The following is a 24,607-nucleotide window of genomic DNA, read 5'->3' on the forward strand; positions in this document are numbered from 1 at the left end:
CTGATAGGGCTTCGATCAGACAACTGACCTGGTTACCGTCTGCAGCCACGAGAAGCAAAGTTGACATTTCCGGATCACTCTCCCCAGCAGCGTCATTTGCCCACCCCAGGACGTGCAGACTCACCGAGGGACTGACTGACAGGCAGGGGCAGACAGGAGGAAGCCGGGCTGCGCTGCGGGAGACGCGCTGAAGTTGCACAACTTGGGCTCTTTTTCTTATTTCCCATCCCCCCACCTCCTGACACACCACATCTTGGCTCATCGGTGGGAAGGAAAAAACTCTTTCAGTTATTTGATATTTGGGAAACCTCCAGGAGTTTCCCAGTTTTGAGGACGCCTCCGTCTCTCCCTTGGCTGGGAACACGCGCGCGCACACACACACACACACACACACACACTCACACTCACCCACGGCTCTACACCATGGTGGTTCAGGCTGCAGTGGCTCCGAATAGATCCCAGAGACTTTTACTGAGAATTCCTTATGGATCTCTGAGAAGACGCAGCGTGGAGAGGGTAAGCGACGTGGCGGGCTGTTTGTTCTTTACCCGAGCAATTGCTCCAAAGAAAGGGAGAGGTTTCTTTTCGTCGTGCGTAGCATCCCTTCTGGTAGTCATGCTTTCCTGAAAAATTCAAATTCCTGCGACTGGAGAATACTATGGCATACGTAATTTTTTTTCTTTGTAGGTAATGATGAGAAATTTGAAACAAATGATGGTCGGCTGTGCGTGGGGGTTGGGACTGTTAGAGATGAAACATAAGAGAAAAGATTGGGGTAGGGACTGCCCTCTGGAAGGAGCATGGACGATGAGAGTGCTCGTTGAGAAGAGCTTCGGGCTGCAAAACCTGTTTTCCTCTCCGTTTAGTGAAACAGATTCACTGGTGCAGCAGGGCTGCCAATTTCCTTTCCTCTGCTGGGTGACAGTGTCTTCAAAGGAGGTAATGGTGACAAGGAGCTGTGACGCTTTGAGGGTTTCAGTGATGCACCTGGTTGATTAAAATCCCCTCTGTTGTTTAGTTGTGGTTGTACTGTTTAATATACCTTGCTATCATTTGGGTTTTTTTTACCATTATGGATTGTGGCTGTCTGTTAATTTTCAGAAAACATGCTTACTTTACGGTAGCACCTGGCAGAGAAGATGCTGTAAAAGAATAACAGGGATTTATCCTTCTCTGGAGTGACTAATGTCGTTTGGGGGATGACGGTAGTTAATGCAAATCTGGTCATCCTCATTCACGTGGGGACAGCGCCTGTACCCACGCAGGGGTGGAATGGTTTGCGGGTCTCAGAAACCCCCAAAGCCCCTGTTTGCATAATGGCAGATCCCTCTGTGGGCTGTGGATGTCTACTTAGACATTTTAGGTTAAGGTGTAATCTAAAATCAATAAGGCAAAGAGCATCACAAACCGCTGTCGTGATAGATAAGCGAGCGACCTGCCGCATCTTATAAAGGGGAACAGCATTTAATTCAAGTGACTTTTTCTGGTTTGTATACTGACTACTCAGTGATTTTTAAATTTACGGAAAACATGAATCAAGCTTTAAAACTATGAGGGGCTATTGAGATTTCCAGGTGGGGTTGATTTCCTGACTTTTGATGAGTTACATTTTATTCTGCCATTTAAGTAGTAATGGAAAAAACTTCTCTTCCTATTCTGGCTGTGTGTAGGTCTTTCTTTTGAGACATGTTTCTTGGGCTCCATATCAGGGTCATCAACTTAAATGTATTCAGGGCCTAATGCATGCTCCCTTTTATACCAAGAGTTTTACAGTATAGGACCAACTGTTAGAGCAAAATTTGCAAATTGATCATTATATTTACAAATGTAGCTTATCTTGAATGTGATTTTAGGTTCCGGTGAAATTTTTTTTCCTGTATGGTAACTAAGTTTATATAATATGTTCTGTTCACAAAAACTCCCTTGGAAATGTGAGTTGCCCATACTGGAGTTGTACCACATGACAAAACTAAGGAGAGAATTATCCTGCACATTTGCACAAATAATCCAGAGTAACCTATTTAACCATTAGAATCTCCAGATGGATGTTTAATAAATCACATCTGGTTCATAAATCCAGATGTATTCACGTACCATTTCTGTTATTCGTTTAAGAAAAACTGACAATATATGAACACAGTGTCAGATACAAAACCTGTCTATTGTTGTATGTGCTGGTGTATACTGACATTCAAGACACAGACCTATGTCCTGTCCTTGGGCACACACGAGTGTCTTAGGAGTCTCATCTGAAAACTTCTAAGCCCCTTAAGAGAAGCATGTCCATCACTGGAGCATCAGATGTCCTGTTAATCTTCATTGCCAGCTGTGAAGTGGTGGGGCTGAGACACCATCACTCACAAGAAGAGCCCCCTTGCGTTCCTACAAGGCTACCTTCTCACCCTCCAACATGGGGAAGAGTGAGACTAATTGGAACATATGACGTCATGTCGATTTCAATTGGATATTTTATGCCATCGCTGGTTTTATGACAACTTTCACAATCAGAGTCATCTATTTATATAAAAGGGGGGGCAGGAAAGGTGAGAAATGGCATCTGCTTTCAGGGCAGACACTGAGAAACAGCATTCTTTTCTTGGGACTCCCTGAATTAAAAGCAGCAACAGCTTTCTTGGTTACATCTGCAGACTAGAGTGTGGCAGACATGCAAGTGATTTCTATGGTCTCATGATATTTAATGATGGTAAGACCTCGCATTTCTATAACACCTTTGCCCCAATGCGCTTTCTTATCTGTTACCTCCCTTTATGATCGTGAGCTGCTAACGAGGCTCAGAGAATGGGGATTATTACCCTTGTCCTGTATGAACAGGGAAACCAAGGCATGTGGAGGTTTAATCTTCTGTCCGGGGACATACAGTCAAGGACAGAGCAGGACCTCAAACTAGGGACCTGGTATCTTACATCCCTGCCATTGAGCCAGTGTTTCATCACCTTTGCTCCCTGAGGGAGCTTCGACATTGCAGCCTGGCCCTGAGAAATGGGTTATAGCCAACCTGTCACTAGTACTTCACAGGAAAGGAAACTTAGCAAAGGCAGAGATGCTGACAACCAAAGAGGAGAACTCATGACCTGGCGCACTGACAGTCATGGGCCCTTACGTGTGCAGGATTAAACAATGGCTTCTGTTTTCCAACTGCCTGGAAGTTGAGTAGAAAAAACAGAAATGCACCTTTCTAACTCTGCTACTTAGACAGCCATCAAATCCTGATTACAAAATACTCAGGCTGGTTGACCAAGCCTGGTTCTTGTTCATATGTTTTCACAGACAACCATCAACCAACCCATCACCATACTAGGAAAGGCAGAGAAAGAAATCTAAGATGCCATGTTTGGAGATAGGAGATCTGAGGTTTATATAAATGAAACTGTAATAAGTCAATACAATAGGGCTCTAATCCAGCTCCAAAATAAGTAATGAAGGTGATTCAGGTGCAACAGGAAGCAGCCAAGTGGGGTGGAAAGGGTGGGGCTTGCAGCCACACTGTCCCAAGAAACAAGAGCCTCACTACCTACTAATTGTGTGACTTTGGCAGTGACTCGGGCTTTCTCAGCCTGGTTTATTCATCTGCACTATCTATCCTTGAGGACGGTTATTAAGGATTAGAGGTGATGTATGTAAGGCCCTACCATGATACATGGCGTGCAGAAAGAAGGTAATCATTAATGATGGGCATATTTTTAAAATTTATTTTATTGAAGTATAGTTGATTTACAGTGTTGTGTTAATTTCTGCTGTACAGCAAAGTGACTCAGTTATATATTTTTATACATATAACTTTTTATATAAAAATATTTTTTTTCCATATTCTTTTCCATGATGGTTTATCACAGCGTATTGAATATAGTTCCCTGTGCTGTACAGTAGGACCTTGTTGTTTAACCATTTTCTATATAAGAGTTTGCGTCTGCTAATCCCAAACTCCCAATCCATCCCTCCCCCACCCCTTGGCAACCACAAGTCTGTCCTCTATGTCTGTGTATCTGTTTCTGTTTCGTAGATAGGTTCATTTGTGTCATATTTTAGATTCCACGTATAAGTGATATTATATGGTATTTGTCTTTCTTTTTCTGACTTACTTCACTTAGTGTGATAATCTCTAGGTCCATCCACGTTCCTGCAGATGGCATTATTTCATTCTTTTTTATGGTTGAGTAGTGTTCCATTGTATATATGTACCACATCTTCTTTACCCATTCATCTGTCAATGGACATTTAAGTTGTTTCCATGTCTTGACTATTGTAAATAGTGCTATGAACATAGGGGTGCACGTATCTTTTCAAATTATAGTTTTGTCCAGATAAATGCCCAGGAGTGGAATAGCTGGATCATATGGTTGTTCTATTTTTAATTTTTTGAGGAACCTCCATACTGTTTTCCGTAGTGGCTGCGCCAATTTCCATTTGGTAGGCATATTTTTGAAGTTTGACTTTGAGTAGAGGAACACTTGGCTTGTATTTTTAATAACCAGTAGCCTTTTACATACATTCTTAGTCACACTTACTGTCACCCAAAGATGTCCTTTAAGGGATATTCACCCAATAAAGCCAAGACAGAAGTATTTCCTGGTGATAACTTGCCTTGAACTCCCAATTTTATGTAAGACATAAAAAATAGAGTGTTTCAAATTCATTGCACACCAGTGCCAAGTAAGTAAACTTACTCAAGCCCAGGTACTTCAGTAGGGTCTTTTCCTTCTCGAGCTGGTAAGGTAAAAATGAACTTCAGGGAAAATTCTAAGAATGTAAGAACATAACATATAAATGAGTTAAGGAGAGAGCAAATGTGGACCTTTTAGGGGGGAGTTTGCTTTGGAGATGGGGCAAATGTTGTATTAAGTTACTATGACCCTACAATATGAGGAAATTGTTTCACATTGGAGATTACCGTTATAAGTCAAAAACCTAGGAATAAGTGGGCCAAGCTGTATGTGGCCCAGCACACATTGTTTCAGTGTGTGTGTTTATTAAGGATGCCCACCTCCCCACTGATTTATCCTCTCTGTCATCCAGACCCACGTATCCTGAGTCTGGATGACCCAGGGTGGACTGGACGTCTCTCTTCTCTTGAGGCTCTCAATCCCTCATATTCAACATGTTCAAAGTGGAATTCATCCTCTTACCCACAGTCCTGCTCCAATTCCTTCAACACCACCAGCCATCTAAACACCCACACGAGAACCCAGGCATCTTCCCTGCCTCTTCCCTTTCTCTGGGGTCCGCCATCTAATCAGTCACCAAGGGCTGCCAGTTCCAGCTCCAGAACCTCTCTCACATCTAACTCCTCCTCCCCATTTCTTGGTTCAGGCCTCCATCATCTTCCACCTGTCTACTTAAAATCCCTGCCTCAAAATAAGTACAAATGTCTAAACATAATTATAAGGCCCTCCGTAATCGGGACACTGCTACCCTCTCCAGCCTGGTCTCTCCCCATCCCTTACCCCGGGTATTGTACACTCCAACCATACTGAATACGTCTGCAGTTCCTCCCAACTACCATGCTCTCCCTTGCCGCAGGGCCTTTGCACGTGCTTTTGTAGGCTTGACACACACTGCACCCTCCCTCTGCCTCCTTAACTTCCGATTCACACACTTCAGCCTAAAGATAACATCCTGTTGGAAGCCTTTCCTGGTACCCACCCCCTCCCCAAGTATGAATAACGGCTCTTCCTTCCTTCAGGCTCTCAAAGTTCTCTGTATCTCCCTTACAATAATACAAATGACACTGCCTTGAATCTGCCTGCTGCCTGTTTCCTCCACACCCATGATGACAAGCTCCTTGAGGGCAGGGAACACATTTCGGCCCCTGGTTCCTAGCAGGAGGGCGAAACATTCATTAGATGAGAGAATGATTGAAATCTGAAAGTTGCTAGAAACTTCCCTCAGGGAGAAAATCTGGGAAGAGGCTCAGAATGAAAACATAAACAGGAACAGCCTCACATCTTATGTTAAATGACCACCAGCCCCATTTTTGCTGGTGGAAAATGTGTCCACACTTCTCTGTTAATACAAACTGAGGAGACAAATGCTTTTCTCCTATTTATTCTGAAATCTGAGACGTATCTTGAAGGGGAACAATGTGTGTATGTGAACAACAAATCAGACTCATTATATGTCTCTTCACAGAGTAATAGGAATTGGACACTTTTCTTGAAAAAAATGAATAAGAAAGCATTCTCTTTTACCACAGTTATTTAAATATCTAAGTAAAAGGGTTTTTTGTTTTGGTTTGGTTTGGGGTTTTTTTTGTCCTGGAAAGACTGAATTGGTGTGGTATTTCTGGAGCAGTATTCTTAACACAGTGTAAATTAAACCTTTTTGCACCCACATTATTCATTATTTGACGTGTTATTCCAGGTTGACGTGTGGCCTGTCTATTATTTTGCAAACCGTTACATTATCACAGCTGCTAAGCTGCATAACTTAGGAATTCAGAATACAACAGAGTCTCTGTCGTGGAGTGTGTGGTGCTTACATTCTGAATGTATTCATGCAGGGAAGTGTGAGACTACCAAAAACACATACAGCAGACGGCTTTTAGTGGATATTTATTACCATGGAAAGCAGACAGCCCAGAAACGGTTCAGACAGATCAGTGTATTTATTCACACTTATTATTATCCAAGCCCCTCATCCTGCATAGGTTTTATTCTTTCTATAAATATACACCTCTCTGGAGGAGAAAGAACATATGCACTATATCAGCGACTCCAATTCTCGGGTTCACGGGCTGCATTAAAGGCCGTGTTCTCCACGTTGGTTAGTCCCGTGTGATTTTAAGTGACCCCCAGATTGGTGCACCAACATTTATTTTATTTCTCACAGCAACTCATGTCAAGTTAAACCACTGACTTCTCATCTTGGCCAGAATGAGATGACATAATGGAAAGGCTGTCCCTCTACTGGGTACCACTCCAGGGTTCTCATTCCTCAGGCTGGTGGGGAAAGCAGGACTGGAAATCTCTCTTCAAATGGTCAAGACTCCCAGGAACTTCACCATCCTGCCCCAAACTACAGCTCTCAAGCTCAGCATGAAACTAGGCGATGGTTTCCCTCTTTAGACTACTCATTCCCAGGTCCTGAATCCTTCTGAGGACTCTCTTTACTGTCTTGGGTCAGATGACATCACTTATCCTAGAGCCGTGCTTCTCAACCTTGGCTTCACTCTGGAAGCACCTGAGAAGCTTTAAAAATCCCAACACCCAAGCTGTACCCCAAACCAATGAATATCAGCATCTCTGGAGAAGGAACCCAGGCATCATCAGTAGTTAAGTGCCCACGTGATTCTACTGTGTGGCCACATTGACAACCACTGCCCCAAGGGGAGATTATTGCCAAGATGCTAGTTTAAAGAAATTAGCCTGTTCCTGTGCTTTCCGGTGTCTTCACATAAAAAGGAAATAAATGAGTCAATTGTGTTGGAGTTTTAGTCAAGAGTGTCATTCTCAACAGGAAAAAAAAAAAAACTTCATCTTTTGAAAGTGCGTTCATATACCTGGGCCATCCTATGAAGTGTCCAACACTTTGAGGTCACTTTCTGGATAGTTGAACACAGCCTTCTGAAGTCATAGTGGCTAGTACCATACAGGACTTCCTTTTAGATAATTTGAGATCAGAAACACCCAATCCAGCTAATCCAGAAAAGTTCTTCTCCACTGGAGCAGGGACAAAGTCCCTTCCGGGTGTATTTCAACCCACCATCTTGCAGCCATGTTCATAAAATCAATCCTGTATTCGCAGGACACTCTCTGTAGGTATTTTGAAAGCAAATCTCTTATAAATTGCTCTAGCAGAGCGAATGCTATCCACCTGTGTGATACAAGAGTTTCTTTGAACACATAGTTGAAAACAATCCACTTTTATTTGTACTGATTTATCGATGCGCCTCTGAGAACAATAGCATCTTATGTGCAAGAAGCAATATAGAAGAAACTCTGCCATGGATCTATGTTTTCTAATCTGGGAGTGGATGAATCACATCTGTGGATTCTTAATTCTTTTTTCTCTTCCCTTCCTGGTCACTCAATTACTAACTGCTTCAAAGGACTTGATCAGTTTTTCTACTAAGTTCCAGAGCCTAGAGCCATGCCTGGCACATATATAGCATGATTATACGTTTATTGAATGAATGCAAATAGATGAATGAAAAGAATGTTTTTATGGTCATAAACTCAAACAGAACTGTCACTCAAAGAATAGGGTTGCAAAGTGCCTGCATTTCTTACACCGATAAATATTTGTGTGATTATCTGTTCTAACATAGTGACTCAATTGAGGATGCTAGGTCTTCTTGGTAGAGAACTTGCTCATGAAAAACTTCTTGTTCTACTCAATACTCTGTAATGACCTATATGAGAAAAGAATCTAAAAAAGAGTGGGAAAAAGAAAGAAAAACTTCTTGAAACCTTACTACATAATTAACCCTTCTGAGTATGTGGGCAGCCTTTTTCCTTCCCAATCAGAATCTGTGTGTATATTTCAAGATAGTCCATAAATACGCCCCTGATCATTTTCCTCCACTGCCTGCTGAGTTTTCTCAAACGTGCCAAGGTCACATTTCCACATGGATAGGTTGCTTCCAAATGGCTCTTCCCGTCCCTCTATTGGAACATTAATCAGGAAAACCAATGAGGCTTTTAAAAGTATATTAATCATTTCTGGAAAACATGGTTCAACTTCAACTAAAAAAAATCAGTCTCAGAAGATAAATACCCCAGGGAATCTAATATCTAGGACCCAGCACTCTATTTTTTAATTCTACAGGTTTTTATTTAATACCTACTACATGCCAGGCAGTGTTGTAGGCCCAGGGGCTGTAACAAAATCTCTGCTTTCATGCTGCGGTGGGCCTCCCTTTTACACTGATGTGGAACCTGCAGATACAGGAGGCTGAAGTACTATGTACTATGCCATTTTATATAGGAGACTTGAGCATCCATGGATCTGGGTCTCTGAGAGGGTCTTGAAACTAATCCCCCACAGATACCCAGGGATGACTGTAATTGGTGCTAAAGCCTCTAAGGAAATACACAGCAGGATAAGGAGGGAGGAGAGGAGGGTGTGCTGCATTTCCTACGATGTGGCTCTCTGTTAAAGTGGTATTGGAGGAGAGGCTTGAAGAAGTAAAAGGGAGCAGGACATGCAGCCATCTGGGGAGAGGACACGCCGGGCAGAGGACACTTCACATACACGGGTGTGAGGCAAGAGCACACTTGACGGATTTGAGGAGTAAAGGGGTCGGGCCAGGGGTCAGCGGCCAGGAGCAGCAGACAGGGGAGTGTTAGGGGCCCGTGTGACAGACGGCTGCTCAGGCCATGATAAGGACTTCGGGGTTTTACTCTGAGCCGGACAGGAGGAGATGAGTGGTTTGGGGAAAGAAGGCTAACCTCAGCTGACATATTTTAAGGAGTCCCTGCAGCTACTAGGCTGATAGGGAACCAGGCATGGAAGCAGGCGACTCATTAGGTCATGTGTGTAAGAATCCTGATGAGAAATGCTAACTCTGGAGGTGGTGAGAAATGAATGGATCCTGGATTTGTCTACAGCGTAGAATTGACAGGATTGGCGGATGGATTGGGTGATAGGGAAAGAGGAATCCCCATCCTGAGCAGCTGGAGAGCGGAGTTGCCGCTGAGACGGGGAACACTGCAGGACCAGCTTGGGGTGATGACAGCAGGGGCGGGGGGATGAGGGGTTCCACTTGGATGTGTTAAACTTGAAATGATAGTTTAAAATGCAAGCGGAGGATGTTAAAAACACCTTTGGTGTTTAGGCAGGAGTCTGGACTGGAGATATAAATGTGGACGGTAATCAGGGGGATGATAGAACTGACGTATCTCAGGCTCTGAAGAGCTGACTGTGTACACCTCTTCCTAATGCCACATGCAGTGACCACATGTGGGCAGGTTGAAATGGGCAGTGATGGGAGAATTTACACTGTGGAAACTGGCAAACATTACAAATCAGGGCTGTTTTTCCTGGGGAGTCAATGGTTGAGCATTTTCTGGTATACCCTTGGAGGATGGTGTTAATAGCCACAAGACTAAGTGATGTTACCTGGCTGGTGGCACAAAGAAATATCACAGGACTGGACCCAAGTTTAGAGATCATTTCCAGGAGGAGGAACCAGCAAAGAAAGACAAATAAGTTCATCCAGTGAGGTGCAGAGAGAATTGAAGAGAAATTCTCAGAAGGGAACGTTGGACTGTCCAATGCTGCTGATAATCAAGTGCAATAAGGACTAGGAGATCATCTGATTGCTGTGTCATGAAAGAGGTTGTGTGCAAGCTGCGTGCATCAGAATCACCCGGGATCACTTTGTCATAAAGCAGAAACTAACACACCATTGTAAAGCAATTATACTCCAATAAGACGTTAAAAAAATAAAAAGAATCACCCGTGTGTTCTCTAAACCCATAGATGCATGGTCTCTCCCCAGACATACTGAATCTGAGCCTCTGAGGGTTATAACATGGACTAAAATTTGAGAATGGTACCGGAAGTATAGCTTTCCAGAAAAGAAAAAAAAAAAAAAAGGCACCAGTGAGGTAGAGAAAAGAGCACAGCATAGGGAGGGGGAAATAACGGAGACAGGAAAAGGAAGAAACTCTCAGGACAATTCTTACTCAGCCTGAGGTCAGTCCTGGAACGAGCAAGTAGAGACCAGGATAAGGAATAATGGGTGAAAGTTATGACAGCCAAGGCCAGTCGCAAATCTCCTCCCCTACAGCATCTTAGAAACTCAGTGCTCCTGTTTTAAACAGCCCCCCTCAACTTAAACCACTGTGTCAGAAAAATAAAACTGCACTCAGTCCCTTAGAGCTAGTCCAGCCGGAAAAAAAAAAGGCAAGAGAGAAGAGGAAAGACAGATTTCAACATCTTACGTCGATCACCTGCGTCAAAAGCCAGTACCCCACCACTCAGCCTTAGCTTTCCTGAGATCTCTCTGAAGAAAACCTCTTTTGTTTTGTTCTGTTTCACTTCTGAAAATATTTTAAAAATGGGTTGCTGCTATCATGTGTCAGAGCTTCATAACCCACCCGAGTCCCAGAATAGATTTAGAAAGTATAATTTAGGGCTGAGCCAGCTACCAAATGCCTGAAATGAGCAGGTCCTGATTTGAACCCTGAATGTTGGGGTGTAGACCTATTCTGTAAAAGCAAATGGATTTGGATCGAACTGGAAGAAATCACGTCTTTGACATCAGGTTCTGTCTCATTGGGTTTTCGTGGTGTTTCTTACAGAAGACAATCGTGGTCTTAGGGTTTTCGTGGTGTTTCTTACAGAAGACAATCGTGGTCTTATCTGCCAGTTGGGCTGAAGGACCGTAACGGCTTTTAGTAATGGGAACATAGCCCTTTATGTGGATCCTGTCAATCGAAGGGTTTCTACCTGGGACAACTGAGAATATCCACCCAGTCAGCACATGCAGAATTCCCCTCCCCACCCCCTTTCATCTTCCTTTTAGGAACATCAAATTCGGACTAGTGAAAGGGAAGCTTTCAAGGCAGATGTGTTGTGGGTCCCCCCGGCGATTCCAGGCTGATGTTGGGGAATAAGGCTATTTCTTTTTCCAAGCAGAATCGGGTGTGTCTGGGTATGGACGAGCTCAGAGCCCAGGGCCCCGAGAAAGCTGTTCTTCTCCTTGCCTGCACTGCCGTGTTGCACAGCCAGGTCCATCCATGTAGGCAGCAGTGCGGGCGCCAGGTTTTACAATCCTTCTCGTTAAAATGTCAACCTAAGGGAAAAATGAGGAAAGGGAACCCCCACTCCATGCTGCTGGGTCCCAGCTTTGGGTTTTCAAGCATCCGGGCATTTAAGGAGAGGAGCTACTAAAGAAAGAAAAACCTCCTCTGGAAACACACAAGGGGTACTCGTTGATTCGAAATCAGCAGCATAGAATGATATGCTCACACCAGGGCCCCCGGATGGCAGCTCTGCCCTCCTCCTGAGGGCCTCTCCCGGGGAACAGGAGCCAGGGTCCTCAGGCCACACACCATCCCATTCCATCACCTGGGGGCAGGGGGGCGGGGCATGGTGAATACCAAAATCCTGCAGCATTTGGCTTGGCCAGAGTCCATTCTTTTTTCTTTTTAATGTTTATTTTATTTATTTATTTTTGGCTGCGTTGGGTCTTTATTGCTGCACACGGGCTTTCTCTAACTGTGGTGAGCAGAGGCTGCTCTTCGTTGCGGTGCGCGGGCTTCTCATTGCAGTGGCTTCTCTTGTTGCGGAGCACAGGCTCTAGGCGCGTGGGCTTCAGTAGTTGTGGCTTGCGGGCTTCAGTAGTTGTGGCACACGGGCTGAGTAGTTGTGGCTCACGGGCTCTAGAGTGCAGGCTCGGTAGTTGTGGTGCACGGGCTTAGTTGCTCCGCGGCATGTGGGATCTTCCCGGACCAGGGCTCGAACCCGTGTCCCCTGCATTGGCAGGCGGATTCTTAACCACTGCACCACCAGGGAAACCCCAGAGTCCATTCTTAATCACCTTAATAGTCCTTATTTCTAGCATAATCCCTGGACGTGTGTTCTGAGGTTCCCTCTGAAGAGCCCAACAGCAAATAAAGTCTCTTCGGGACTCTGGAACTTCCTTTTTCCTGCAGTCAAACGGCCTTAAGGTGGCATGAGAGAAACATGTATCACGTGTCTTAGAATAGGGCCTGTGCAGGGCAACACTCTTCTTTCTCCTTTGGAGACTCACCCATCAGAAACTGGCTGTTTTCAAGAGTTAATATCCATCTCCTGTGGTACCCTTAGGACCTCATCCTTCATCTTAATCCTGGGCTGCCTCTATTCATGCTCGTCATCCTATAAAATAGGGCCCTACACAGGCATTATAACTCAGATGACTACAGGAGTCAAGCAGGTCAAATACACGGAGGTCAAGAAGGAAAGTTGTACCTTGCAAACTGGAGATCTCGTATCTTAGCAAATGACCACCTACTACTCAGCTTTGCCACGGGGAAACTGGGGCTGGTGTTCCTGGATCTTCTGATTTTTCAAAGGAAAATCTTTGTGCAATTTTCTTATAAGTAAGAAAATATATATATGTGTGTGTGAGAAAGAGATGAAATATCTCAATTTTTATATGCTGGCAACAAATCCAAGCTTAAAGAAAAACACTGCATGCGAAAGAAAGCATGTTTACAGGCTACATTTGGCCCACAAGATGCCAGTTTTCAACTTCTACAATAAAATGAGCACCATTCCACCCCAAATATCTATGTATTCTCTCTCCCCAGTCTTGAATATCATAAAAAGGAGACATCGCGATATAAAAATGAATCTTGGAGTAGATCCTCAGGTCCTCCAGCTGGCATCCTAATCCTACTGCTAAATCAGAAGTTTAAAGAAAACTCTTCTGATAGATCAAATGCAAATTTTAAAATACATTGAAATAAACTGAATGCATGCCCTCCAGCTATAGGAAATAGGAAGACAGCATCCTGTTTGCTGAGTGCGTGGTTTTATTACCTAGTAAGAGGCATAGCACTCAAGAAGTCACTGAACCTACGATCTAATTATGACCTGATAGGGCATCTAAGTGTCAGCCCATTCTTTTGCTTTTGGCAAATATTCTCCGGTATCAAAGTGGACCATATCAAACAGTTTCATCCAGTGAAGCAATTGCTCCATCACCTCGAGGTTTACTTTGCTACTAACTCATATTTACAGACCAGCAGTGTGTGGTCTTACCCCAAACCAGACATTGCACAAGAGCCAAAATGAGATTCTTTTATGATCCAGGTGTTTAGCCGGTAACAACGGAACTAAAATTTTTTTTCATTTTCAATCATCTCTTTCATGCTCGATGGAGGAGAATTCTGGGGTCTCAGCCAAGTCCTTGAGCAAGAACTTGAATGGATTCACAGTTCCTTTTCTGATGAAAGCACTGGCTCTACCCACAGGAATTCTTGATCTTACCAGGATGTCAAGGTAGAGTGGTGCTCCAATGGGGGAACGATACAAGGCATGCTTCTCAACTATCCCTTCTGAGTGGCAGCCCTCTCTTGGACCCACAGCAGAGACGTATCTCTTTAGTTTTAATCTCAGAATATCTTCATTTCTACCTCCTGCTGGAGGAGGCCACTGTGAAATGCCTGCCCTCCAGCACTTAACCAAAGCCTTCCTAGGGACATCTGACGCCTAAGAGAAGCAGATCAAGGGATATGGTAGCTATTCATTCCATCAATCCTTTTTACTTTATTCCTATGAAGTTAAATAATCAAATATCAGTATACCTGGACCATATGTTCTCAGCTGCCTCCTGAGATTCTTTTATTGAGCTAAGATTTAACTCATCCTTATTGAAGGCTGATATCCTTTTCTTTAATCATGCAGCACCCCATTCTGGGCCTGAACTCGGGCCAAGAGAGCTAGGACTTGGGCAGGACATGGAGTGGGGTGGGCAGGATTTATAGAATATAAAACCAAGGCAAGGAATGAGAGTTTGCTGGTGGCAGGAATCCCTAAAACAAGCCCCATGGATAGGTTAATGGGTCCTGAGTGCAAAAGAGTTGGATGGAGCTGGAGAAATCTGGAATGACATGGTCGATGGAGACCAGAGAAATTAGAGGAGAAGAAGTAGGTTCAGAGCAAAGGTAGGAGGAAGAGTCTGGAGGAATCTCTGATCCGCTTTCAGAGTCGAGGGCAGCGTCCGGGCACAGCCTGGGCTGTAGACAGGCAGAGAGTGGGTAAAGTACCACCCTGCTCAGAAAGCCAACAGAAGAAACATCGGTAAAAATGCTTCTGAGGCTTTTTCAAAATGACAGAAATAATGTTCCTCGTGTTTGTCAGTATTCCTTCTATAAAGTCTATCCCGTTCATTCCTTTTGGAGCTAATAAGACATATGTGATTCTTCTCTATTACCTTTTTTACCTTTGCTGCCAGGAAACTCAGAGCTAAAGTTGGGGCCTAACTTGCTTGTTCTAGCTGCCTTTTCACATTATCTCATCCTTTTAACTCATTTTTGTCCTTTTCTTTTTCTCTATTTTACAGTGTCCTTAATTTCCTAGTTTACCCTTATATTCCGTATATACAGTTGACTCTTGAGCAATCCAGGGTTTAGGGGAGCCAATTCTTGGCACAGTGGAAAATCCACGCGTAATTTATAGTTAGTCATCCAGATCTGCGGTTCCTTTCTATTCACAATGCCTCTGCATCTAAGATTCCACATCTGTGGATTCCATCATCCACAGGTTGTGTAGTACTGTAATGTGACTACTGAAAAAAAATCCACATATAAGGGGGCCCACACAGTTCAAACCGTGTTGTTAAAGGGTCTGCTGTATATTTATGTGCATTTATTTTGCTCCCTGCCAAGCAGCGTGGAGCCCTGTAACTTTCTCTTCTGTTTGGGTTAGATTCTGTAAGGGAAACCAACACAGTGGGAAGAGAGTCAACTGGGAGTAAAAACAGAACAAAGCATATGCTTCCCTTCTCTTGGCAGGGCTAATGATCCCAACAGGTGTATCCACAATGCTGCCAGGTAAGCCGAGCCCTGGGAACTTCGTGCTCCGAACAAGGCAGTGCTTTTTCCCAGAAGGAAATGAATTCATTTGGAATGTTTGGTCCTGAAAAACACAGCACTTCCATTGTGTGCTGTGTGGACTCAGCAGCTTAGTGCAGCTCCTTGGTGGCCGTTGGAGGGATGCTCTGGGGAAGATCAGAGAATACTCTCTAGACAGTATCCCCAGGGGAGGGGCAGAGGGGCACATCCTCACTCTGAATCTCCGTGTCCGACGCCCACCTTCCATACAGGCTGCAACTCTGCCTGAGGATAGTTCTTCTGTAGAGTCCTAGCTTGTGCTGAGGGCCGAAAGAGAGGTGTTTCTGCTTTCAAGTTCCCACCGGGATGCTGGAAGCCTCCCTCCGTTTTGTCCTTTTCACCCTCCGCTTCTTTTTTCTTTGCCTTTCTAAAATTTGCTGTCAGCGTGCTCTGCTGTGAATGATCAGATGCGCAAATAACAATAGCTTCCTGGGAAAGCTTTGCTGCTGCAGGTGCTGGGTCAATGCCAAGCAGAGGAGGGAAGCCCAGGACACGGTTTCAGGGAAACCGCAGCATCCAGATCGCAGTTTCGGGAGAATTGTTTGATTTCCATGAGGGATGCTGGCTCAGGATCCACCGTGAAACCGGGCCCCAGTATGTCCTCTTTGGGGGGGTGGGGGGACTTGAGCCCCACCCCACCCCCAATACCTTGGCTTTCTTGTTTTATTTGTTTCATGTTTAAGAACAGTTCATTACCAGAATCTAGTCTCTGATCTTGGCGTTCATGGGAACAAAGATGAAAACAAAAGCTGGGAGGCGATGAGGCTTCAGTGGTCAGGTTTACCCCGAGAGGAAGAAGTGACACATCCCAAATGCTGGCTCCGGTCCTCAGCAGCTTTTTGAGAATTTCTGACCTTGAAATGTAAGCTGTCGCTGTCCTGAGGCTTGTCCATCTTGCCAGGCTATCAGAATGCCCATTGCTCAGCTAACTGTCAAGGAAGCAAGATATCGCTCCCTGATGGCTAAGACATCCGGCCAAGCAGCTCTGGCAGAGGAAGGTCTTCCATCCTGCTGTGCACTTCCTTCCATCCAGAGTGCACTTCCTTCCATCCTGCTGTGAATTAACTGGGTCAGCCGGGGTCAAGGAGCAAATATCAAGTGACACATTTTCTTCCCTCCTTCCCTAGTACGTCCCCCAACTCGGCCCCCAGGGAGAGAGAGGGCAGAAATGCAGGGACTAGATGGTCGCACCAGGCCAGGCCCCTCAGAAGGGAGAGAAAAGCATCCCCTTCTGCGGTTTTTCAGGCACCATGTCCTTTTCTCCCCTCTCTTCCCCCTGCAGATTGATCTCAGGTCTTCACGAAAATGGCCAGGAGCCAATTCAGACAGAAAGGAAGTTGCTGAAACCCACGAGATCTTGACCTGATAGACAGCAATGTGCATTTATTCAATGAGCTCCTACTTTGTGCTTTACAGATATTTTCTCCTTTAAGCCCCAAACAGTCCCATGAGGCAGGCTTTCGTGTGCATCCCCACTTTACTGAAGAGGGAGGCAGAACAGAGAGAGATGAAATCATTCGCCCAGGGTCCCACAACCGCCAGCAGTGGCAGGTCCGGGGTTTGAATCCAGGCAGAGACCTCTCCGGAGGGAATCTGATGGGGGTCTAATCTGGAAGGAGGGCCCGAGCTTCAGAGAAGAGTGTCCTTGAGGAAGGAATGAGGGTTGCTAGATGCGGCACATGAGAATACAGATGCCCAGTTCCATTTGAATTTCAGATAAACAGCAAACAAATAGTGCTTTAGTGTAGGTCTGTCTCCTGTTGTTTATCTGAAATTCAAATTCAGCTGGGTGTCCTGTATTTTGTCTGGCAGCTCTGACTATAGGGCCACTTTTGTTTCTCTCTTTGTCTTGTCTTTCTCCCATATTAAGTATGCTATCTGCCTGCTCTCTTTGATTTTTCCTATGTCCTTTTGTGCTTCTGCACATAATCTTGCTTCAGAATCACTTGTTAGCAGTGATCTAATACTGCCTGAGCATCCATAATATGCCGGGGCTTAGATGTTGTTCAGGAAGTGGTGGCCTGTGCCTTCTGGGACAGTAGGTGTTAGGATACAAACGTTAGGCATCCTTGCTTCCCCCATAGAAGTAGAAGTAACTGCTGGTGCAGGTGGGAGGTGCCACTAGGGGGCCGAGAAGCCTTAGATAACTCACCCCTGCCTCAGCCAGAGGAGTTCCGCTTCTAAGATATTTGTGTTTCCACCCACAGTTTCATTTGGGCAAAGATTTCCAGTTATAGAAGATCACTCTTCTAGGCTGTGCTGCTCTAAAGCAGCACTGCTCCAACATCAATGGACAAAGGGATCATCTGGGGATCTTGTCAAATGCAGATTCTGATTCAGCAGCTCTGGGGTAGGGTCTGGGAACCTGCGTTTCTAATAGGCTCCCAAGTAGCGCTGATGCACTAACATGTCCACAGAGGACATTTTTAGTACCTCGTGTCCTAACTGATGCACATGGACATAGATTTTTTCCCCATCTTGTTTCACATGTCATCTATCTGTCCTCTATCAATCCGTGTCTGTCTCTATGTCTGTCTATCCATCTATCAATCTATCATCTTGACCATGACTATTTTATACAAATGTTTGGTCAAGATCAGTGTGAATGTCACTAACCCATTTTTTTTTCTATTATACCATTTATTGTTGATGAAATTACACTGGAAATCAATCCCAACAAAAGAACCTTCTTGAATAGAGTCATTTTCTAAGTGAAACATTCCTTTGAAACGTAGCATGTAAGAGACTCAACTGTGTCATCAGGGAAGCCCTTGGTTTTGTGTAGGCACCTCAGCTGGGTCTCTCACAGGTTTTACTCCATAGCACATCCATGAATTTGTGTGTGTGTGTGTGTGTGTGTGTGTGTGTGTGTAATACCTGTATCTGTGAATGAGGAACCATATTTTAGCCGGGCTTCTTGGAATAGATTTGCTCATATTGAGATGCAGGAAAGAAAGGGACTATTTTTGGTCAGTGGGTTAGTGACATTCACACCCATCTTGCCCACTCAATGAGCAATGAAATCCGCATGGTGCCAGGGGGGTCGTAAGAGAAAAAGAAAGGGACACAGCCCATTGAGATGTTCCTTTCTGAAAAGTATTCCTTCCTTGGATACTATGGGTTCTTAAATATGTAATCCACTCTGAAATAGCCCCTCCCGCCTTGATGTCCAATCAAGGTCAGAGAGTCCACTATGAGAATTTTACGTTTGCCAAATTTGGAAGTCCAACAGACCTGCAACAATTCTGGGGCTTAACTGGTCTTTAACCCTTGCATGACCAAATGGGAATCTTTATGGGTTATGCGTAATCCTAAGACGTCCTCTGCACAGATTAAAGGCAGCTCATGGTTCATATATATGAAGGAGATCATTTCCCTTTCCCGCTCTCAGTTTTGTACAGATATTAAGTAAAATAATTAGGCCTGAGACACCAGCCCTGGCCTATTGTCCGATCCGATTTTTTCTTCCACTTTCTATCACATCTCAAAGGTACATGTTTCTGTTCGATGTATTGCTCTTCCTTTTAAAAAATAAAATGAAGTGTTTATTTTTCGGCCACAGATGATATCAAGTGCTCCTGCCTTGGAGTGATTTAATGTTTTTTCCCTCTTCCTTTACAGCTGTGACCTAGTTAATTGTAGGTGAGGAGCAAACTCTGAAACCGTTGGAGTTTCTGCTTTGTTTGGAAATCTCGCTCCGTGAAATTGTAGGATGTCCTCCTTAATAGCAGGAAGTCAGGTCTCCAGATGAGCACCATTTGTGTCCTTTGTGCATTGAGATAAAGAAGAGTGTTTCGCCTGCAGTTTCCTCGTGGTTAAGGGAAAGGGGAGAGGGGAGACAGAGACATGAAAATGACCCAGAGATGAGTCACTCATTTCTAAAACAAGAGTCTAAACACCCTTTGTTGAGGGCAGATTGGAACCTCTGAAATGTTCTGCCCTCCCGGCCACAGAGACAAAGGAGTAAGTGATTCAGGCTCTCGGTTTGGCTGCTTCATGCCTGCCTTTTAGGGAACTCAAGTCCTGAAATATCACATCATTAAGAAACTGTTTTAATTTAGAAATAAACGTGCATTACTAAGAGTCAGGCTTTTCAAGTCAACGAGCAGGTCCTTGTGGTGGGAAGAAAACTTGGATGCCTTTTAACAAAATATTTCTTTTAACTACTGAATTATTTTTTTTGGGGGGGGCAGTAGTGGGCAAGGAATCATTGGGTAGAAGGTCCTTGAGTGTTGATTTTCTATTCCCCAAATGGGGAAAAGTTCATTTACTAGCCCCTACCATGACACTCAGAGGTAAATGGCAGTTCTTCTGAAAAGAATGTCCAAGAATGAAACTGTAAACAGTAAAAACCGTGACTGACTCATTTCCATTTCTCCCCATTGCCCTAAATCCAAGAATCAAGGGGTGTCGTGGGCCTCGATCAGTGGCTCTCGGAAAGTGTAATGACAGGGCCAGAGTTTCAGTCTCACCTGGGAACATGTTAGCAATTCAAATCCCCGGGCCCTACACCTGATCTACTGAGTCAAAAACTCTGGGGTGAAGCCTGGAGGTCTGTGTTTGAACACATCCTCCAGATATTTTAATCTAAGCTAAAGCATGAGAGCACTGACCTGAGCCCTTAGGTAACATTATGAGTGAAAGGAACTCATCCTCATGACGCAGGGACCTCAGTGTTGGTCTGTGGCCATGGTTCTTTTCCATGGCTGTATGTTAGAATGACTGGGATATTTTTTTAAGAGTAGTAATACTGACTCCCTCCCCCAGACTCATAAAATCAGAATCTCTAGGGATGGGACCCAGGTAAATGCATTTCATAAAAGCTTCCTGGCTGATTCTAATGGGCCAGCCAGGGTTGGCAACCAGTGGTCCATGGAGGGACCAGGTAAGGGAGGGTTGCTAACTTGGCTGAAATGCTGATGCCTGGAGGGGGGGGGGGGCTGCAGTCCATAGGGCAGGATCCAGGCAGGCCCTGCAGACTTGACATACCAGGCAAGGGAGATGTCTAAAGCCAGTGGTGGCGTCCCTGTGATCGGTGGCCACAGTGGGGCTGGGGGAGTTTCATTTGGAGCCACTTGGTGGTTGTCAGACCCCTCCTTGCTAGACCTTCCAGGTACAAATGTGAAAGCTGCCAACACCCCATTCCTAAATCAGCACAGGTCAAGTCTGGCCAAGTTCCAGGAGGCTGATCAGCACTAGAGGAAGCATCTACCGGCTCTGAAGCCTGGTACCCAACGGCTTAGGTGGTGCCCGGGACCCTCAAGTCCCCGGGTTGGAGTTGTTACCCCCTAAACCCAAGCCAAACCAGTGGGCTTGTGCCCTTGACCCTGATCTGCATCTGCTTTCCCACGGAAGCTGGAGCCTGAGGGGCTGCAGTCTTGCTAACCCTGCTCTAGCTGGGGGCCCTACTTCAGATCAGAAAGGATCCCAATCCGTCTCCTGCATCTTTCCACATCCTGATGCTGAGTCTAACTCAAACCCACCACCAGAAGCCAACCTAGGTTCAGGGTAATTTAAATGGGGTCACAGCCTCCATCAGCCTGAAGCCACTGACCCCCAAAATACCCTAGGCCAGTGCGATCTGCTCAGAGGGCACCACCCACTCCCAACTTCCTTTTCTTGCCCTTGGCCTTCAGTGGAGGAACTAGCCCACCTCATGGCTAAGGCCCCTCGGGTCACGATGAGCAGAGTGGTCCACGCTGAGGGTCCAGGAGGAGGCGACTGTGAGGGCCACGCCAGGTGCCACCTGCACTGGGCTTCAGAGCTGGACTCTGGTTCCAGCCTGGGAATGAGAATGCAAATCAAGCAGACGTAGTAAAGGTCAGGGCGGCTGAAGCAGGTGCATGCAAAGTAGCACAGGTTCACCTGAGGGCCACCTGGGCAGAGCCATTTACATAAACAAGTCCTAGAGGTCAGCAGTTGTGTGTCTGCAGGGAAGGTCCCAGGCTGTCTCAGGAGCAGCCCAGGAACAGAACAGAGCAGAAGCAGTGGGTGAAAAAGATTACTATCTAGGGGTATGTCAGTTCCTTCAAAAATTAAACATAGAATCATCAGAAGATCCAGCATTCCATTTCTGGCTATGGACCCAAAAGAAATGAAAACAGAGACTCAGCTATTTGTACACCCATGTTCATAGCAGCATTGTTTTTTATTTATTTTTTTATTGAGGTATAGTTAATTTACAATGTTGTAATAGTTTCAAGTGTACCGCAAAGTGATTCGGTTTCATATATATATATACATATATATATATATATGTATATATATGTGTATATATATGTATATGTATGTATGTACGTGTATGTATTCTTTTTCAGATTCTTTTCCATTATAGATTATTATAAGATACTGAGTATAGTTCCCAGTGCTATACAGTAGGTCCTTGTTATTTGCCTATTTTATGTATAGTAGTGTGTATATGTTAATACCAAAGTCCTAATTTATCTCTCACCCGGCCCCCTGTTATCCCCTTTGGTAACTATAAATTTGTTTTCTATGTCAATTTCTCTTTTTGTAAATAAGTTCATTTGTATCACTTTTTTAGGTTCCACATATAAGAGATATCATACCGTATTTGTCTTTGACTTACTTCACTTAATGTGAGAATCTCTAGATCTATCCATGTTGCTGCAAATGGCATTATTTCATTCTTTTTTATGGCTGAGTAGTATTCCATTGTATATGTGTGTGTGTGTGTGTGTGTGTGTATACACACACACATACACACACACACAAACACACACCACATCTTCTCTATCCATTCATCTGTCAATGGACATTTAGGTTGCTTCCACATCGTAGCAGCATTATTCACAAAAGCCACAAGGTAGAAGCAACCCAAGTGTCCATCAGCAGATGAAAGGACAAACAAAATGTGGTATACACATACAGTGCAATATTATTCACCCTTAAAAAGGAAGCAAATTCTAACATAGGCTACATACAACATGACTGAACCTTGAAAACATTATGCTAAATGAAATAAGCCCAGTCACGAAAGAACAAATACTGTGTGATTCCACTTGCATGAGGTACCTCGAATAGGCAAATTCAGAGAGACGGGAAGTAGAATCGTGGTTGCCAGGTGCTGGGGGGAATTGTACAATAGGCCCGGAATTTCAGTTTTGCATTCTAAAGATGGATGGTGGTGATGACTGCACAGCAGTGTGAATGTACTTAATACCATTGAACTGTATGTATACTTAAAAATGGTCAAAATGGGGCTTCCCTGGTGGCGCAGTGGTTGAGAGTCCGCCTGCCGATGCAGGGGACACGGGTTCGTGCCCCGGTCTGGGAAGATCCCACATGCCGCAGAGCGGCTAGGCCCGTGAGCCATGGCTGCTGAGCCTGCGCATCCGGAGCCTGTGCTCTGCAAGGGGAGAGGCCACAACAGTGAGAGGCCCGCCTACCGCAAAAAAAAAAAAAAAAAAATGGTCAAAATGGTAAATTTTATGTTTATGTATATTTTACCACAATTTTTTTAAAAAAAGATCAACATCTGAAACCCACAGGGTTGGAGGGTATGAAACCCAACAGGTAAATACTTGCAGCCTCACAAAGGAAATGAGGAGGGGTTGTCATCCTGGCTTGGGCTCTGAACACACATTCTGTTTCATGAAATCCCTGCCACATAGGCTGCTCTGTTTTTTACATTTTGAAATGCAGCCCGAGTTTTGATGGAGAAGGTAGAGTGTTCCCTCGAGAGAGTGTCTCAGGCCACTTAATCGTGGCCATACTCATGAAGGAGACCTCAGACCTGCCCATTACCCGTGCTTAATTAACAAGAAGCCTGCTCCCAGCTGTGGTACAATGAGGGCGTCGTCCTGGGTTTATTAAGAGACACGACCAGAAGGCACTTAGCTCCTAAGTGTCTCCTTACAGCCAAATCTTAAATCATCACCTTTGTTTCTGCATCAAGGGGGAAATAACCAGTCCCCTGATCCAATTTCCTTTCTCTCTCGCAGAAATTTACCTCAAATAATGCCACATAGAGACTTCATTTGAAAAAAGGGAAGAATTCATTTTATCTTTCGTAACAAATCAAACAATAAAGTCTCAGCTAGTTTTCCTTATAGGTTTTCAGATGCTTTCATGGCCTGGGTGGGTATAATTACATTTTGTCACTTGCATCTGTTAAAGGGCATTACATTGCTTTCCATCTCCTGTTTCCGTGGCCCTCCTTCCTGTGCAATTTTAGGGTTGCCAACTGAGGAAAAGGACCTCTTGCAAATTAGGAGACACAGTGAGCCTTGGGTTATAAGTAAATGTTTCACTTATATGGGCCGCTTGGCCTCTGTGAGAAATTGGGAAGACATAGGAGAGATCTAAATAAGAGGACTTTTAGATGGCTGATACGGGTACCTGCTGGAGCCTTACTTCCTCCTTGCCTGTGCACTTGTATTTTGGCAGGTCCTAACTCAGCTGCTTCTGCCTGCCGTTCACTACGCCCCTCTAGGAGCTTGACCACAGCTGTAAAGGGAAGGATGTGAAATTCCCTGGCACAGGCAGATGGAGGAGGGTTCAGCCAGCCGTGCTTTCCCTCCAACCTTGCATCCAGCTGTGAACCCCTGGCTTGTCTTTCCTTATATCTTTAGGTCTGTTTGCTCTCAGCCCACCTAGTTTCCGGCCTTCTGGTTGACCTGAACTCGAAATTCATTGTTTACAGATATTTTGACTTGCCTGCTTTGAACTCATTGATTTACCTTGACCTTTAAACTCTGGATGACTCCGGATATCTGTGACCACTGACATGATTTCCTAGCCATAATTTGCCTAGATCTCCAACCCCAATATAGTTCTTGGTTTTCCACCTCTGTTGCTAAATCCTAAACTATCTCTATTATCCTTGGTCAGCCATGGATGCAGAACAGACCACGCTACCCATAATCAGGCTAATTTAAATGGTTCCGAAAAGCAGCACTCCAAAGAAATATTTTTATCCATAAGAGATCTTAATGAGAAGGTACAGTATTAAATTCTTCAGTGGTAGTTTAGGTAACTCACTACATTAACAAGCTTATCCTAAAACAGGCCTAATTTTG

At 44.6% G+C, this 24,607-nt stretch overlaps 1 protein-coding gene across 3 annotated transcripts in view; it reads left to right on the forward strand.

The window, feature by feature from the left end:
- The first annotated feature begins 252 nt into the window (after positions 1-252).
- FRMD4A (FERM domain containing 4A) overlaps positions 253-24,607 on the forward strand; it is a 351,864-nt gene continuing 327,509 nt past the window's right edge. For 2 of the 3 annotated variants that reach the window (XM_081229331.1, XM_081229330.1), the window contains exon 1: positions 253-516. In XM_081229331.1, coding sequence (XP_081085457.1) covers positions 424-516 — 93 coding nt within the window. In that variant the 5' untranslated portion in view covers positions 253-423. The remainder of the gene's footprint in view (positions 517-24,607) is intronic. The other variant, XM_081229335.1, reaches the window with a different exon arrangement.

Source organism: Mesoplodon bidens (genome assembly GCF_964165515.1).
Source record: "Mesoplodon bidens genome assembly, chromosome: 3".
Classification (NCBI taxonomy): Eukaryota; Metazoa; Chordata; class Mammalia; order Artiodactyla; family Ziphiidae; genus Mesoplodon; species Mesoplodon bidens.